General features: G+C 26.3%; 1 protein-coding gene across 2 annotated transcripts in view; it reads right to left on the reverse strand.

Moving 5' to 3' along the window:
• Window positions 1-19,483, reverse strand: part of LOC134837354 (serine/threonine-protein kinase minibrain) — a 31,931-nt gene extending 12,448 nt beyond the window's left edge. Inside the window, exons 1-3 of one of the 2 annotated variants that reach the window (XM_063852762.1) lie at window positions 18,603-19,483; window positions 2,414-2,526; window positions 1,669-1,806 (exon numbers count right to left, since the gene is read on the reverse strand). In XM_063852762.1, the coding sequence (XP_063708832.1) occupies window positions 1,669-1,806; window positions 2,414-2,526; window positions 18,603-19,248 (897 nt within the window). In that variant the 5' untranslated portion in view covers window positions 19,249-19,483. Of the gene's footprint in view, window positions 1-1,668; window positions 1,807-2,413; window positions 2,527-12,912; window positions 13,792-18,602 lie in introns of those variants that run through there. The other variant, XM_063852837.1, reaches the window with a different exon arrangement.
• Between the last annotated feature and the right edge of the window lie 457 nt (window positions 19,484-19,940).

Consider the following 19,940-nt stretch of genomic DNA (forward strand, 5'->3'; position numbering starts at 1 on the left):
AATGTGCGGTTTTTTTTAATCTGAAGCTGAGCCAAGACCAAATAATAATAAAAATAATAAAAAAATAGGGGAGCACGCTACTACTCTTGGGCTCGTTTCATCTCGTGTATATCTTTTCATTATTATTATGATTATTGTGATATGTTGCAGTTTTTTTTTTGCGCGCGCGGTGCATGCACGAGATATCTTAGATAGAGAAGCAGACCGTTTCATTACACACATAAAAAAATAAAAAAAAGAGGAGGGTCGTTGAACTTAATCATCATCTCTCATCCAGCATATTTACTTTTTTTTTATTATTATTTTGCTAGTCTGTGTATGACGCGACGAGAACACAGAGCGAGAGAGAGAAAAGAAGAAGCATAATAAAGAACAATAATAGATTACAAAAAAATGAACTTTAACTGCTTGTAACGAGACGCGCATAGGGGCAGTGTAGACAAATTTATTGTGATTTGCAAGTGACATAGCGAGAAATTTAGTGAGAGAGACATGTCTGTGACTAAATTTAGCAATCGAGCATCAAATGTCGCGTGATGATGGAGGCGGCGGGTATTTTTTTGTAAAGTTTTTCCTTGTTTTCTTGTCTGTTTGGCTCAAAAGTAACTGGAAAAAGTTTGCAATGAGTTGATATTGGTTCCTTGTTGCAATTACATTGTAAGCAGTGATGGGATTTGAGGGATTTAAAAATTGTTGATAATCGAATTTGATGAAAATTTTGTAAAAAAATATTTTTTTGCATCCAAATTTTTGAATTTTTGAAATTTTTTTTTGAGTTTTGATAAAAATTTTAAGAAAAATAAATTTTTTTAAACAAAATTTATTATCTTTAGATTTTTTGAAGTAAATTGAGGTTCAATTCTTCAAGTTTTTCCGATTTTTTTAAAATTTTGTAAATATTTGACAAAATTTTTGAAAAATAAAATATTGTTTCAAGAAGGCTCTTTTGATACTTTTTAATTATAATTTTAAAAATTTATTCTTGTCAAAGAAAAATTTAAAATTTTTTTGATATTTTGTATCAATTTTTAATTAATTTTGATGAAAAAAAAATTTAATTTTAATTTATTTAATTATTTTTAAGTAATAATTTTACGTTTAAAACTCACTTTTTCGAAACAAAAAATTTTTTAAAAATAAAAAGTATTTTTTTTTAAGTAAAAAATATTTTTTTAAAAAATTTAATAAATTTTGAATAATTTTATTAAAAAATTTGAACATAAAATTAATTTTTGAGTGATTTTTAATGAATTTTTAATTCTTTTTGGACCAAATTTCAGATATTTTCAATTAAATTTTGTCAAAAAATCCGCAATCCATCACTGAATATATTGAAAAAGCATCTCGTCTCACGTACCATGTCACATATGGCAGCTACAGATACGGAAACGAACGAGCATTCAACAAAATGAAAGAAAGAAAAAAAAAATGTAATAATGGATCTTTTCTAATAAGAACGCTCATTGTGTTTACAGAAAAGAAAAAAAAAATCGAGGAATTTTCCGTTTGTTGCTGTTGTTTCAAAATAAGACGAAGAAGAAAAAAAGTAATTTTTCTTGTTGTAAAATGAAAACTCAACCACATCCACGTACAATTGATTTTCCGGCAACATCGTCGAAGTAGAAGAAGTTTTTTTCCCTGATTTTTACTTAGACATGACAAAATTACCTCATTAATGTGTTTATACGTCTTAATTAGATCAACACTCAATTTTCTCAGAGGTGCTGTTTCAGGATCACGAAAATGTGTCGGTATTCTGGCTTGCATTGCACGAATGTCTGTTGATGAGGTAGGACTAAGGGAGCGCTGAAATTTAAAAAAAATAAAATTATTAATTTTTTTATTTTAATTTTTTTCAGAAGGTTTAATTTAATTATTTCAATTGTTGTCAATTAATATTTTTTAAAAATATTTTTAATGATATTTTTCATAAATTTTGATTTTTTTTAAAAACTTTGGGCGTTAAAAAAATTTTAACATTAAATTTGATCTTAAAATTATAGAAAATTCGAAAATTTGCCAAAATCGATTGAATTTTAATATTGAAGTTAATGTGCTAAATTTTATTTATTATTTTTTTTATCATAATGAACAAAATTGGAAATTTTTATTATTTTCATTTTAATAAAAATAATTTAATTTAAATAAAATAAATTAAATAATTAATTAAAAAAATAATTAAAAAAAATAATGATTTTTATTTAAATATTTTAGTTTTTTTAAATTTTTTTTATTAATTAATTAATTAATTTAATGAAATAATTAATATTTTTTTTCATATTGTGTAATTTTTATTTTTTTTAAATCAAATTAATTTTAATAAAATTATTTTAAATTTTTCATCTTAATATTTTTTAGAAAATTGACAAAAATTAAAATAATTAAATTAAATTGCCAACTTTTAATTACTTACTTGATGCACATCACGATGCGACGCCGGTAAATGCTCTTCAGCAACCAATCGGCCATAGAGAGGTGCATGACGTTGTCTTGTTGATTCCGGTATTGGCCCCGTCACATATGAAGCTGCAAGAAAAAAACGAAGAGAAAAATATGTTTAGAATAAATTTCGGACTCGTAAAGACAATCTGGCGACAATTTTATTATCGAAAAATCTTGATTTCCCAATGACGATGGTTTAGTACTTTGTATGCCTTGTACCTGATGAATGCTGCCAAAAAATGTCAAATGGGCTTCCCACTGACATTTTTTTCTTCATAAATTTGAAGGGGATGACGATAAAGAGGACAATCACCTCACTTTTATGGAGACATTAAAATTTGAATTAAAAAAAAATTTTTTTTCGCAATAGCGTTTTTTTTTTATTTTTAGCAGAAAAATGTGACTTTAATTGGGTCACAAAATAAACGGAAAAATATTCAAAGGGCAGTAATTAACGTGAAAAACAACGATGTTTACCGTTCTGGATCAATATTGAACAGCAAGGTAAACAAAACATCTTTAATTTGCTCGAACCAAACAAAAGCCCATGGACGACGATCAACTACGCATTCAATTTATTTATTTTTAAACCGATATCGACCGTATCCTTCCTACTACGACGACGACAACAACAATAAAAGGAAAAAATGAGCATATTAAAATAGACACGAGAGTGGGTTGTGCTCATGAACTATAAAATTAGATATGGAAGATTATTGTCGGTCAGTGATAAGAGAATGACGTAAATTTAAAAATAATGGAAAAAAACTCGAAATAAATGTCAAAAAATTGTTACATCATCATCACAAATTATTTTACATGAGCTTGTCTCAAAAACAATTTTTTTTTTGTTTTCACGTCATGTCAGTTTTTCTGTGATGCGAACGAAAATAGAAGTTGTCGTGAATTTCGTGATCTATATTTTATATTTATCTACATGAAATTTAGAAAGCAGCATGCAATTTAGAAGAAGAAACAGAAAATGATGAACAACGGAATGAGTGACACAATAAATAATACTTGAAAAAATAAAAAAAAAAACGAAGAAAGGAATTTTCCGCCCACACAAGAATTTCTCTCAATCTTTAAGAAGCATTATTTTTATTGAAAAAAAAAAAAATAAGTAAAATACTGAAATGAACAAATTGCACTAATCTCGGTTGACAAGACACACTCACCTTGTCCCACATTTTTTTTTGTCAACCTACCATCTCGCACACACACCTTCAATAACTCTCAAAGATTAGCTCGAGATGCTTTTATTTTTTGTTTGGGATTGTAGCTGAAGGCATTTTAATTCATTTCGTTGGTAGAAAAAAAATTCGTGACAACTTATGGAAAAAAATTTCTCATAACAAAATAGGTTTTAAAAAAATTTAGTTTTAAATTAAAAAAAAATAAAATCTTATAAAAATTTTAAATTAAATTAATAATTAATTTTTTTTTTAATTTTTTTAATTTTTTTTTAAATTTTAATTTTTTTTTTTAATTTTAATTTATTTTTTTTTTAATTTTATATTTAATTTAATTTTTAATTTAATTTTTTTTTTAATTTTAATTATTTTTTTAAAATTATATTTTAATTTTTTTCATTAAAAATTTTGTAAATGTCAATTCAAAAAATGACCGTTAAAAATTTGAAATTCGCTTTTTTGCTAATTCAATTTTTATTTAATTTTATTCAATTTAAATTTTATTTTAATTAATAATTTTATTTAATTTTAATTTAATATAATTTTGATTTAATAATCTTAAAATATTAATATTTAATTTGACTTTGAATATTTTTTTTAGTCTGGTTATTAATATTTTTTATGAATTTTATAATTTTCTTTTTAAAGTTTTGTTAAAAAGAGCGAAATTTCAAATAAAAATTTAATTAACATAACCTCAAAATAACTTTAAGTTCAAATAAGAGAAAATTTTGACAGCTGTCATTTTTTTTAATGTGAAAATTGATTTAAAAAAACAAAAAATTGACATAAATATTGTCTTGAATTAGCAAAGAAGCGAATCCCAAATTTTCAACGGTCATTTTTTGAATTGACATTTTCAAATTTTTTAAGGAAAAACGTCAAAAATTCTTATATTTTTGATTAATTTTAAAGAAATTTTCTAATTTTTGGATTTTTATTAATAGGTAATTTGTAATTATGGAAAATTATGGAAAAAATTAGATTAAATATGAAACAATTTCACTAATTGCTTCATTTTCATTCAGTTAATATCTTTTGTTCCGAGAACGTTACGCAGCAACCTCAAAGTACGTCAGAGACTAAGTGATTTTCTCAGAAGCAAAGTCTTTCTCTAAGACATCGCATTGAGAAGAATTATCGATTACCTTTCCGAGAATCCGAGACGAAGTGAGAGCAAAAAAAAAAATAACGAGCAGGTAAATAAATATTTTAAGGGGAGTTTTCTCATGTTTATTAATGAATGTCTTTTGTGTTCTATTGTTTCTTTTCATTTTGCTCGCTGCCACACAAAAAAAAAATTGCCAAATTCGCGAATTCTGTACCGGTTTCTTCTTCCGTTGTCTTCATACGTCGTTTTCGTGGCGCGGCAACAACGAACCAAAATAAAATAATAATTACGTTTCGCATGTTTTTTTTTTCGAACACACATATTTACTACGCGAAATCGACCACGACAACGACAACGCGACGTCTGTTTACAAGCAGTGCGCGTTCTTTTTTCGTCCATGGGACACACGAAAAAAAGTTTAGCTGTTGCTAAGCCGAATTGCCGAAGTAATATAATGGACGTGCGCTCTTTCTCGCTCTATATTTGTTCGACGATGTACGACGCGCGTTGTCGTGACACATACGTCAGATATTAGCGCAAAATTGCATGTGATATGGATACATATGACGACAATGAGTGTGTGACACATTGCGAGAGAGCGAGCTTAGAAATAAAGCAGTAGCAAAAGTTTTGATGGGAACTGTCAAAAATACGTTCCCGGCAATCAAATCAAGAGACAATTAGAGATAATTTATGTCTTCTTTTTTTGTTTGAAACTCTTTCAAAAGAACCAGAACGGAGATTTTTGAACTCGACCTTGAGACAAACTATTTGTCAATCGGTTTGTCGATGATATTGGCCGAGAATCAAGAAGGAGAATGAGAGATGAAGCGCGCAAAAAACAGACAATTTTCCGAGAAACGAGCACAAAAAAAGGAATGAGGTGCTTGCCTTATTAACACACAAAAAATGAAATAAAATAAAAATAAGCGGAATGTAACAAAAGAGGGAATCTAGTTAGCATAGCACGACATCTAATGAAACAACAAATGAGGTTAATTAAGCGCGGAATGTTTGTATAATGTTCGTGTCTGACTCAAGCTTTGGAGCTCGGGGTTGAGTGACAAATTTTTTTTTAAGGTTGCCTCGCGACAGACAATTGTCTGATACACAAATTAATTTGGAACGAAATGTTCAAGTTCAATTTGAGATGTTCTTGATAAAAATTTGTTCAAAAGTAATTTTAAAGTTAATTTTTGGCACTTATTTTGATCTAATATTGGTTTGTTTAAATTTTCGCGCGCTTTTTTAGATCGATCTTTTATTTTTTTTCAAATGTCATCTGGGTCAATGTCATATTTAGCGCCAAAAATGAGATAGATACAGTTAACTTGTGCATTGGGTTTCCCGCCAAAAGTTTGTTTACATTAAAAATGGACGACTTAAAGAATTTTGAGGTTAGATTTGCTTAAATATCTTTAAATAAGGTAATTTTTGTTCGATTCTCTTGATTTTTTGGTATCTAAACGAGATTTTAGTTCCTTGATTTTCTGTAAAAAGTTTTTTAAAAAATCAAATTGATTCAAAAAGCTCCAAAGAAATCTTTAAGTGATCTGTTAAGATCTTTTAAGATCTTTTAGACCTTTAAGATCTTTATTTTATTGATCTGCTAATTACTTTCAAGATTACCCAAAAAAAAGTTTAAACTTTAAAGAAATGAATTTTTTAAACAATTTAAAATACCTCTGAAAGCAAATTTTTTGTTAAAAAGAGTCAAAGATCTTTTTGAACTCTTTTAAAACGAATTTCAAGACAATCTAATTAAACCTTCTTAATATTCAGAAGTCTTGCATTTTTAATTTTTCTCAGTCACAAAGCGAGACTTGACGATTGTGAATAAATCAAGTTGTCTCAGTGAGAAGAGAAAAAAAAAACAAATAGTAACAAAATACTGCGAGTCATTGGGGTTCAATCAACTTTTTCGGTGGTATTAATATACGACTTCTTTCTTTTTTTTTCTTCTCATTTGTTTGTATTTATATTTTTATTATTGTACAGCATTCATGGACTGACTGCCAGTTCTATAAATGAAATGAACGACAAAAAACACGTTCTTTTAAATTTTATTTTGGAGATTTCTTTGACTTTTCTCCGCAGTACGTGTACACGAGTGTGTACGAGAAGAAGTGACTGACCTTTCTCTAAGAAAGCAAAACAAAACAAAAGCCATGAATTTCTCACAAGATTTTCGTCTATTCACTACTTTTTTTTCTGTTTATTTCTTTGTTTTTGTTTGGTGCGATGTGAATGATATCATCTTCAGAGCTGGAGAGATTTGGATCGTGCTACTCGTTTTGAGTTCAAAGACTCGCGCGTTAAAAATTTACATTCTGTCAACATCGTAAAAGTGTTTGACCTCGTGAACTTTTGAGCTCGTAATAGCGCGTCACTGAATTAAGAGCATTAATAAATGATGCTTTTATAAATAGGTTTTAATAGAAATAGAATAATAACGGCTTTGAAAATTTCATATGAGAGATGCGTCGAACGTTGTTGAGTGGCGATAGCGTCAGACATCATGTTACGATTCACGTCTAGACATATAATTTAAATTAATGTCATTATTACGGCACAAAAATTGTTTTTTTTTCCTTCTAATTCTTCGCCGCAAATTGAATTAGGAGAATCCCTTCTTCGGCGGTTTTCTTGCACAACCATTGATTATTGGTTATTTCCTTAAATGGACTTAATGCCTGTGAGTAAAATGAATGTAAAGCGAAATGTCTTTCGTCGAGGCACGACAATTTGAGTTGTTAGCGGATGCATGCATGCAGCGCGAAATTTTGTCCGGAAATAGAATAATTTGATATAAATGTGAGTTTGCTCACAATACGCGTGACGTGAGTTGGATGTGAATGCATTTGTGACTGTAGCGCAGGAAATGACAATATTTTTGTTACTTTTCTTCGCGGTATGGCGTGAGAAATTTCGCATTTGAGATTGAAATTTTTACAATTTACCTGAAGATTTTTTTTCAGAAAAAAAAAATTTGTTGAAAGTTTATAAAAAAATAAATAATATGATTTGATTAATAAATAATAAAATAAAAATTAAATTTTCGCTCATTTTTAATTTTTTTAAAATTAAATTAAATTAATTAATTTTTTATCTTAATTTTAAAATTTTTTAAATAAAAAAAAAATATTTTATTTTTTTTTAATTTTTTAAATTTTAGGTATATTAAATTTTTATTTATTTTTTTATAAGAGAAAATTTTTTTTCGTCAATTTTTTTAAAATTATAAATATTTTATTTTTTAATTTATTTAAATTTTAATATTTTTATTTTTTATCATATTTTAAATATTTTTTTAATATAAAATTTAGCCTTAAATTTTTAAAATTATTTTCTAAAGAAAATTTTTAATTTTTTTATAAGAGAAAATTTTTTTTCGTCAATTTTTTTTAAATTACTTTAAATTTTAATATTTTTATTTTTTATTATATTTTAAATATTTTTTTTTATTTTTTTAATATAAAATTTAGCCTTTAATTTTTAATTTAATTTTAATATAAAATTTTTAAAATTATTTTGTAAAGAAAATTTTTAATTTAATATTTTTTGAAAGGTTCATTAAAGTAAGATAAAAAATTAACAAATCGCTCTGTATTTAAAAAAAATATTTTTTTTACTAAAAATCTTCACAAATTTGAAAATTTTAAAAAAATTTAATATAAAATAATTTTTTTAATTGAATTTTTTGCCTTTCAGAAACTATTTTTTATGTAAAAAGCTTTTAAAATTATTAATTTAATCAAAAAAACTAAAGAAATTTTTTTTAACGAATGTTTGTAAGAAAAATTTTCAATCAATTTTAATTTTCTTCCCTTATTGCAATCCAACATTAAAAATCCTACGCTTTTATCACCAACAAAGGTCAACTTCTACCCACAATTCATCTGAAAAATGATTTTCCTGTCTATCTCTTAAGCATTTTCCAATCGCATTTTCCTCTTTTGATGGAAAATTCCATCCATAAAAGGTCAAAGTTACATTTCAACACACACACACGCATTTTGTGCAACATGTCACTTGTTTGTGCATTCATTACTTACTGACTCACTATTATTCCGTATTATTGATTTTTACGTTTTGTTGTCTGGTTCGGAATTTTGCATGAACTTTAACATTTTTTTTAATTTTATTTCAATTAAAAATTTTTTTTTTCATTCCAGATATTCGACAGTAAATTAAATTCACACTAATTTCCCAAAATAAATGCAATTTGCGGCTAATTCGTGTCAGTTACACTACACTGCAAGCAGCGAACAAACAATAATCGTTCCGATGCTCACACAACCGAAAAACTTTAAACAACTCAATTAGCTGGAAGGTGTAAAAGCAACAGATTTTTATCATCTGCGGTTCGTTCAAAGTCCGGTAAACGGCTTTAACGTGTCAATTATAATGAAGTTTTCTTACGAAACGTAATCAGATTAGAGATTTTTTTTATTAAAAATCATCTCTGAACCAAAGATGGCAAGTAACGGTCAAAAAAAAAATTTTATTAGAAATTATTGACGTCATTTTTGTCGTGATTCATATTTTTTTATTCGTGATTTCTTTCATTTCTCGCACATGAATGTCAAAAAATGGAACCGGGAATTCGTTATTCATTCGCAAGTAATTCATTTATGTTGCAGGCAGACAAAAAAGTGCAATATTTCACTATTAGTCTCCATAAATTTGGTATGCAAGCACGCTTGGTGGGCACTCAAACCGGTACTTGCAGCATTTTTGTTGTTGTTTTACCAAACAACTCTCGCAAAAAAAAAAATGAATAAATAAAAAAATGTCTATTTTTATCTATTTAGGTCAAATCAATATGGGTTGAATTAATTTTTTCGTGTGTCATATAGGCCAGAACTCGTCATTTTGCTGTACATAGATGTGACAGGCATCCATAAATTTTCATATATAACCGACAGACCGACATGAGAGAGAGTTATTACTGGCGAGACGAGAGCACAGTTGCAGCTGATAATAAACTACAGAATATTTATTACATACTTCTGGCCTTGGATGGATGTCTCTTTGTGCAACGTACATCATCTAAGATTACATAAAAGTCGTCCGTTTGTAACAATCATCACATTTCGTCGTCGTTGTCGTCGTCGTTATTATCAACTGACGTCTCAAGGCCGCTCACTTGAATCTCGCATAAGAACTGCAAGAATATTGAAGGTTTATCACGCGATTCAAATTACAAAACAGCAAATTTATGGGAAGAACATCGTTACATAAGAAAAAAAAATAAAAATAAAACGTTACAATGTGGCACAAGTTGAATAAATAGTGTAACAAATGTTTAGAATGCAAGTCATATTAACTGACATTCACTTGCATTTATTTTATTGCACAGACGATGAAACGAACAGATGCGAAGTAAATTTTATTATTTTTTTTTTGGTTTTCAGTAAGAAACGTTGTTTGTTGGGTTTTAACTGGAATTCATTAGTCATCTACGATTTGTGAGTATATATTGCTGGCTGATAAACAAATAAATGTTTTGTGGTGTCAGATGATTGCGATGTGACGCATTGTTTTTTCTTTCCTTGCGGAAATGGTAATTTTATAAGGTTTTTTTTTGTCAGACAATTTGTAGCAAATTTGTCGAATCATGATGTTTTGTGCTTTTTTCTGGATTTTATTAAAGGGATTTTTTTGCATTATTAATTAATTTTTAAAGATTTTATAATTAGCTCAAAAGTTGATTTTTTAAAAATTAATTTTAGTTAAAAAAAATAAAAATATTAAATTTTTATTAAATTAATTTATTTAATATATTATTTAATTAATAATATTTTTAATTATTGAAATTTTAAATTAAATTTAAAAATTATTTTAGAAAAATTGTCAAAACGATTAAATTGATTTTTTTTTAATTTTTAATTTAAAATAATATTTTTGTTAAATAAAAAACAATTAAATTATCTTTAATTGATGAGCACTTAATTGTTGAATTAATTTTTCAATTTAATAAAATATTTTTTTTTATTATTTACTTTATTTTAACTTTTTTTTTATTGCAATTTCATTATATTTTAATTTTAATTCAATTTATTTAAAATTTTTAAAATCAAAAACAATTTACTAAAATATTATTTTATTAATTAAGAAATAATTTTATGTTAGATTTTTTTAAATTTAATATTTTTATTAAAATCAAAAATAAATTACTACCTACTTTTTTTAATTTAAATAATTAAAAATAATTTATTAATTTATTAATTGAAAAATTAATTAAAAATTAAAATTAATTAATTAACTAATAAAAGAATTTTTAAATTAATAATTACATATGTTAAAATAATAAAAAAAAATTAAATTATTTTTTTTTATTTTTAAATACTTTAACAAACATCTGAAAATAATTATAATTCTTAAATAAATAAAAAAATAATTATTTTAAATTAAATTACTAAAATTGAACGAAAATTATTATAAAGTTATTGAAAATTAGAAAATTATTAAATTCAAACATTTTTTCATTTTTTTTTTAATCAAAATACTTTGAAACAAAAATCCTCAAACACTCATTAAAATGGAAATAATATGCAAATTTTAACTCAAAATCATGTAGGACTTATAGTCCTTCCACAAAGGAACCAATTTTGCAAAATTCCATTTAAACAACAAAAGAATCATCAAAATTTAACGGAATTTATTATATCGTCAAGGCCAACCGCCGACAGACCTTTTATTTATTTAATAATAATATCAAAACAAACAATAACGATCGACTTTCCTTTTTTCCAGAAATGTGTCAGTAATTCATAACAAACAAGAATAAAACGACGCAATTTCCCTCAACAAACTTTTCCTCTTCTCTCATTTCAGAGAAAAAAATGTCTTGAAGGACTTCTTTTTTTTTAAACCCACACATGAATAAAAAAAATTGTATTAAATTTCTTTGATAAATTCATTTTTCATGAAGTTGGATAGAGGAGATACTTTAAATTTAATATCATTTATTTATTTTTTTTTGTACGAAAAATGCCGAAGAGCTGATAGGTACGTCGTGAAACTTACACCATGACAACAAACAGGTCGAAGTGCATTAGGAAGATATTGCGCGCAATTTTATTACATTTATTATTGTTGTTCCATATTTTCTGACGTAGGTACAGTTTATTTTTCCATAAATACAAAAATTTGTACAGAAAAATAATTTTCTCTTTTTTTTTCATGGAATGGAGAATTTTCATTGTCAAGGTAGATTTTTTTTGTTTGAAAAAAAAAAAATAACAAAAAATAAAATAAATAAAAATACGTCAATGGAAAGTTTTTTCCTGAAAATTTTTTCTGCGTTTCGGGAAAGAACGTTAATTTAAATATTATTTCAAAACAAACAAATCCCGAGGAAAAAAAAATAAAAATAAATACACGTGTTTTTATTATTTGTTGTTGCTTAGGACACCGTTTTATATTAAAAAAATCTAAGCTCTGTATTTATTTATTATTTTTATTATTATTTGTATATGTGTGGAGGATGATGCGATAAGACGTCGTCAATTTAAAATTGTTCTCTGATCACGTTTGCGCTAGTATGGAAGTTGACAGAGATAATAAGAATAACAATGTTTTGAATTCCTCGGCACATGTTTTGACTTTGCACCGTTCATATTGTTTATTTATTACGCATTTATTTGTATGTACTTTCAATATTTTCTCAGTAAGCCTGATAACAACAAAAAAAAAATAATTTATCGCTTATCAATAGATTTTTTTTCCACAGAAAATTTTTTTTTCAATAATTAAAGCCTGTCAATATGTCGTTTTTTTGTATGGAAAAAAATAAATAAAAAAAAACAGTCGTCATTACCTCACTCAATTCATTCAAGGAAAAAAAATCGAGTTCTTATCGAGTGAGAGAGAAGAAGGTGATGCAACAGTTAGTCGTGTTTTATTTAGTTTCAGCTCATTTCGCAACCAGTAGTCACACTTGACAGAACCTTATCTTGGCGCCGATTTTGTGCTCTAGTTATTTTCTAAAATCCGCGGTGTTCCCGTCAAGGCCATTGCAATATTTTAACGAACAAAAAAAAAACTCCCACTCACAAGCATGACTCATTCCAAAAACTCCAATTTTATTTTTTTTCTCGTTCAATTTATGAACAATGAAAGTTGCTTAGGTTGCCGTGCCACAAATACACGTAAACTCACCGTCACGATAATCAACATTATCATCGTCGTCGTCTTCGGGCGGCGAATGGTGCTGTTGCCATTCCCAATTGTTCTGCGAGCGCACCATATTTTGATTGTTATTGGAATTAGTTGTTGTTGATGCAGGGATGAAACAAACAGCCGCTGACATATTATAAAGATATTTCCTTGTAGACTTGAGAAATGTCGTTCACACTTTTTGTGCGCCGCGCCGTCGATTCTTTGTTTCCGAGCCAAAAAAAAAAATTGAACGCACTGAATTTTATTTTATTTATATTTAAACTTTTGATGAAGAATTTCTCACGTATGTGATTTTTTTCTTCTTTCAACGATGTTGCGAAGACGAGTTGAAGGAACGACGTTCAATACATAAAATGATTGAGTTTATTTTTAACTCGATTTAATTCTTTTATTTCCTCTATTTTTTTATATCTTTTAATTCTTTCGTCGTCGTTAGTTAGTTAGCCTCTTTCACAGCAATTAAATTTTCACTAACATATTTTTTTTTTGCACAACTTTATGTTCCTCTTTTATTATTATTTTTTATTGCTCCATTTTTTTATACGAGCTCATGTAATAATAATAATAACTCTCTAGAATTTTTTGCAGCAGTAATTTGACTGTTACGTATTTTTTTCTATTTTTTTTTTATTTGACCAATTTTCTTTTTTCTCTTTTTTTTTGTTTTTGATGATTACACAAGTATTTCCTTTTTGCTTTATTTTTTTTTATTTTCGAATAAAGACGAAAAAGTATCTAGTAATTATTTTGCCGCAGAAAGATTTTTTTTTCTTTCTTTATATAATTAGCAAAATACTTTTTTTTTAGTTTTTTAGGGAATTATTTTTCTCCCTTATTTGGTTTGCAGAATAAAATTGCAATAGAATGCGTGATGATAAAATTTAAATAAAAAAGTTTCATAGAAAACAGAGAGACTCTTGCATGTCTTGCTGTCTAAGAAACAACACTGAACTGCTCAGTGCATACGGTAAGAAAGTAAGGTGATCAAGTTGAGTACTCAAATTAGGGATGGCGGAGAGGAAATTAACGGTTTTCGGTATTTTTGATTGATTTTGTTCAATAAAAAAATAATTAAAAGGAATTAATTAATAAAATTAAAATGAATTAAATTAAATAAAAATAATTAATTATTTATTTTAATAATAAATTAAATAAAATAATTAAATTAAATTAATAATTAAATTAGTTTTATTTTAATTAATTTTTAGTTTTATTAATTTATTTTTTTAAATTTTAATTAATTTAAAATGAATTATAATTTTAATTTATAAAAAAATTAATTTAATTTTTTAAATTATTTTTTTTAAATTTTAATTAAATTAGAATGAATTATAATTTTATTTATAAAAAATTATTTTTTTTTAATTAATTAATTTTGCTTTTGATAATTAATTAATTTATTTTTTTAATTAATTAAATTAAATTTTTTTTTTATTTATTTTTTTTTAAATTATATTTTATTTTATTTTAAAAATTTTAAATTAAAAAAAAATATTTTTAATGGATACGTCTGGTACTTTTTTAAATTTTTATTAAAAATTTTGTTTTTAATTAAAAAACAGTTTAAAACATTTTTTTAAAATGACAAGAAAAAAAATTAACAAAAATTATTTAAATTTAATATAAAAACTGGATATATTCAATAAATACCGTTAATTCCAAAACACATCGAACAACACTAAATTCCCATACAAGTGAGAAAAAAACCCTCACTCAACAAGAGTCTCGTAATATTTGTGTGTCACGTCACATCATACACTCGCTCGCTCGCACATTGCAGAATGAACCTACATCCATTGACGCTACATTGTCGTAGGCAGATTATATTTTTGCCCACACAAAAAAGTCGTATTCGCAACTCAACACAACCTACGAAATCGACACACTGTCACGCCACACAAACAAAGGCGTCGTGATCATCGTGTAATTCAATAAAATGAGAAGAGAATTGTCACTCGGACCATCAAGTTCTAAGTTAAGTAAATTTTTCCAAAGACATCGAAAACACACACACAAAACGACAGATTTTTGCCCGAACAAAAAAGTTAATTAGATTAAAATGGAGTGACACAAGAGAAAAGAGATAAATAAATATCGTGGTCGTATGCGCGCGCTCTCATCCGCGCGAGAGAACCAAGTGGGTGAGTGAACAAATTAGCTGAAAGGTGGTCTGGAAGTGAATAAAAAATTTTTTATCGGACACGTTTCCGCACACTCGATCGACATCATCAAATTTAAAATTTAAAGAAAAAAAATCTCAGACAAAATTTTGTTTACAGGAAAATTCATTTCTTTTTTTTTATTTATTTATTTATAAATAGCGAGATCAGGAAATAGGGGAAGGCATGTAAAACACACATATGAATATTTTTAATAATATCAGCTGATTGCTTTCGTGCGAGGTGCCAAGAAAATATTTTAAATCGGATTTTTTCTTTCAAGGCAAGTTCCTTAGCCGAGTTAACGATTGAGCTCTCATGAACTCACTTTGAAATTTTCCTGTTTAATTTTTTTAAATTTTTTTTCGTATGAGAATTTTAATAAAATAATTTAAATCAATAATTATTTTTAATTTTTAAAAAAAATTTTTTTGTTAAAATTATTTTTTATTTTAAATATTTATTTTTTGCAAAATTAATATATTTAAGTATTTTTTAAATTAAATTTTATTTAAATTTTAATTTAAAATAAAATATTTTGTCGATAAAAAATAGAACAAATTTTCATGTAATTTTTCGTTTGATGATTTTCATAAACAAATAATTATTTTTATTTTAAAAATTATTTTTTTTTTATTTTTAAATATTTTGTCGCAAATTTGGATAAAAAAAAAATTATTTAATTTAATTATAAAATTTATTTTTAATATTTATTTTTATAATTATATAATTTTAAAATATTATGAATTTTAAAATAAATAAATAAAAAAAATTATTTTAAAATAGAATTGAATTAATTTGAGCTGAAATTAATAAAAAATTATAAACTTCGATTTTGCTTACTTGACCTAAATATTTTTTTTTACCTAAATATTGATAAATTTTAATAAGCTTAAGCCAAATTTTCATTAAAAATATCAAAATAATAAAAAATAATTTTTTACTAAATTTTTCAAAGCAAGAAAAATGACAAAATATTAGAGAAACTAATTCAAATCGCTCAAAAAATAATTTTTCTCTGACAAAAATTGAAAATAAATTTTCCAATACATTTCCGTATGTGCAAGTAATTAATTATAGAAACCCAAAGTAATGAGATGACCGATATAAATTTGCAAAACCACAGTATTAATAGCATGGTATCATCACCACGATCGTAAATTAACGTGCAGTTATATGCAGAAAGATGAGTCAGCTGATGATGATGCCCAAAAAAAATAATAAAAAAATCAAATTCTGAGAAACTTTTCGCACAAAGCAATTTTTTATAATATTTTTTTTTTGTTTCTTGTTCTTGTCATCGTTTCATATAATTAGATACGTTTCGGACTATTTTGGCATACATTATATGCGGAATATTCCGTACGTTCGTTGATTGCATGGAAAAAAAAAGTCGTCAAATGAACTGTATAGCACGGGGTTCAAAGAGCAATAAACATTGTAATAAGCAGCAACAGTCTACGGTTGACGTCAACTTTTTTTTTTCAACTCGTTACATTGTTTGCTCAGACATGGCGCGGGCGAAATATTTATTTATTAATTTTTATGGTGTGTTTATAATGATGTGTTTTCTTTCATGTCTTTGTGTTTAGAAAATTTTCTTGTGTTTATTTTTTTTTTTAATTCGCGACCCATTTTCGCGATGTGCACTGTGAGAACGAAAAAGGGGAGTGTTGATAAAATGCTGATTTTATGCAAGTTATCATCGGCACTCTCATTAAAAGTTACAAGTTTTGCTCTCGTTAGTACCTCATAAAGCAAAAGAGAGTCTCCCATAGTTTAATAACAGTAATAAAATGCATAAAAGGCTGTCATGGTTAAATGTTTATAATTATACGGAAGTTAATATGGTAAAATATTACAATGGAAATGGTAGTTGCATCGTTAATGAATGTAATTTAATTCAATATATGAATAATTTTTTCCTCTTGATGCAAGATGATGCCGCCGACATTCACCGACTTTCAATTTTTTTTTTGTTGTTTGAAAATTAAAAGTTAATTATTATGACGAAAAATGAAGGTTAAAAAGCGTTCAACCAACAACAAATACTTAATAATAATTAGTACAGTTGAAAAAAATGTTAAAATTAAAGATTTTCAGTTACAAAAATAATTTTTATAAAAATAGAACTGTTACTTCATCCGCCGTTGTTGTGTTCAAATTTTTGCGAAACTTAAAAAAAATGATTATTTGAAGAAAAAAAAAATATGAATAAATGTTAAACAACAACAAAAGTGTACAAGATTGATAGTTTGAAAAACTTTTTTGAAATATTTGACGAGCCAAATGACATAAATCACTTTTAAATATTTTTACTTTGCTCACGCTTCACAGAGCAAATTTTTTATGATATTTAATGGAAAATGAGTTATTTTAATTTTTTTGTGAGAATTTTTTTTTTCAATATATTTTTTTAAAATTCTAATGTAAGAATTTATATTTGTTTAAATTCTCAAAAAAATTGATTAAATCAAGAAATATTTTTTGATCAAAGAAATATTTTAAATATTTTTTAATTAAATTTTAATTATTTTTAATTTTAATTAAATATTTTTTTATTTTTAAAATATTTTTAAAATTAAAAAAAAAATATTCTAAAAAATTTAAACTTATTTAATATTCATGGTAAAATATTAAAAAAAATAAATTTAAATGTTTAAGCGATTTTCTTCAAAATTTATTTAAAATTAACAATTTAAATTTAAAAAAATTAATTTACTAAATTTAAAAAAAATATTTAAGCATTTAATTTTTAAATATAATAATTTTTTTTCTCAAGTAGTTGTAAAATAATATTTATTTATTTTTTTTTGATTTTCGATTCAAATCGCATTAAAAAAATAAATTTAAATTTTTTTTTACAAGAAATTGGTTCAATGATAAAAATTTGAATAAAAATATTGATTTTTTCAAAAGAAACGCGTTAAAAAATTTTTCAAATGAAAAAATGTAATTAACAGACACACCTTTGTTACTTCAAATTGAACAAGTGACATTTTTTCTGAATGAATATTTGATAATATAGCGCCTTTTGATATCAATTCAAAAAAAATTGTCACGATTTTTTTTTATCAAAGTATTTTTTTTTTTTGATAAGATGCAATAAATTTAAAATAAATTAAAGTGAATAATAATAATTAAAAAAAAAAATAAACAACCGGGATTTTCCGTCTTGAGTCAGTCTAAAATCTGATTAAAGGAAAAAAAATAATAAATGCATGGCGATGACAAAAAGTGCTCAATAAAATGGCGCGGCGCCTATTAGATGTGCCAATTTTTTTCTTCGTCATTTTTAATAAAATAATAATAATAAAGCACATGAGTGAGCATGCGAGCGAGAGAATGCAGTTACATCATTTTTTATTATCATTACTTGAAAGAAGAAGAAAATTGTCATAATTTATGTGAGTTTTTTTTCTGTGTGTGGGGGCGTCTCGTGGAATTTATTTATTGCATTCGTCGAATATTTTTTGGGAAATCAAGATGAAAATTTTCGAGTTTACTCACGTTTCTGTTTGGCCTTATCCATGAGCATTCTACTTGCGGGATCTTTGTTCAACCAATAGAAGCTTTGTTGCTGGTATGTCGCTGCGGGATTTTGTCCGGATTGTGCAACGACAGTTGCTTGCTGCGTGCCGCCCGAACTGCCGACAGTTGTCGAGGCTGCTTGTTGCGCTGTCGTCGTACCACTTGCGGTCGGTGGATTTTGCGTTTCCTTTGGATTATCCACTTTTAATGTTTTTATGCCACTCACAAGGTTATAATTCAGTAGTGTGTCTATGTCTACACTGACACTGCAATTGTTCAAGTTACTCAGCGAATAGCGGTGATGCGGATGATGGTAGTTTTTACCGGTTTCCGGATAAATGCTCAAGTCGTAGAGTTGCTGTTCGATGGAGCGACTTTGGTGCGGAATGCGTGGCGGAGGCGCGTGTTGATGATGAACGTGCTGCTGCTGCTGCGGTCCTTGCAAGTAGTGAAAATGCTCCTGCGAAGTCGTTGGCGCGAGATGAGATGAATGTTGATGATGGAGATGATGCGAATGGAGATGCTGCGACGATGATGATGAAGACGATGTTGCTGAGGATGATGAAGAATTAGGCCCCCCACTTCGTTTATTCAGTGTAGCAGCCAATTGAGGGGGGGCTAACATCGAGCTGCACTAACGAACGGCATTCAACTAACAAAAATTAATGCACGAATGTTGTACTGGCTCAAAATTTTCTTCTTTTTTCACTTTTTTCCTCTTTTATTTTTAATTTTTTTCTTTTAATTAATTTTTCAAAAATTTATTATTTTTTTTAATTCACTTTTTCTTTGCAATTTCTCACTTTTTTCTCTTTACATGCAATTTTTAGCGTAATTTGATGTCTCTCCTCCGCAGATTCCTGTCAAAAAAAGATAAAAATAAATCTGTTAATATCTCCAAATAAATACAATAAACTCTTTTGCTGCCACAATTCGTTATTTAGTTGCTAACTGATTCGCCTCGTTATTATTACGTACATTACAAACTATATCAAACAAGTCGTTGTGTGAAGAGAGAAAAAAAGATGAACAAAAGACGTCACATTCTTAAAACAAACAATTGTTGTTACTAAGGTCGCTCGATGTGACAGAGATCGCTCTGAATTTGTCAATAAATGTTACGGCAATAAAAAAAAATTGGTGTTCAGACAGCTGATTAAATGTTTGCACGACCAGGTGTCTCCTCGACGCAAGACAACAAAGCAACAATTTTATTTTTGTTTGATAAAAAAATTAAATTTATTGAAAAATTATTAATTAAAAAAATTTTTTCGAAGTTAATTTCGAATATTGTGATTTTTTTTAATTTTTTTTTTA

This window comes from Culicoides brevitarsis, chromosome 1 (genome assembly GCF_036172545.1).
Source record: "Culicoides brevitarsis isolate CSIRO-B50_1 chromosome 1, AGI_CSIRO_Cbre_v1, whole genome shotgun sequence".
In the NCBI taxonomy this organism is placed as follows: domain Eukaryota; kingdom Metazoa; phylum Arthropoda; class Insecta; order Diptera; family Ceratopogonidae; genus Culicoides; species Culicoides brevitarsis.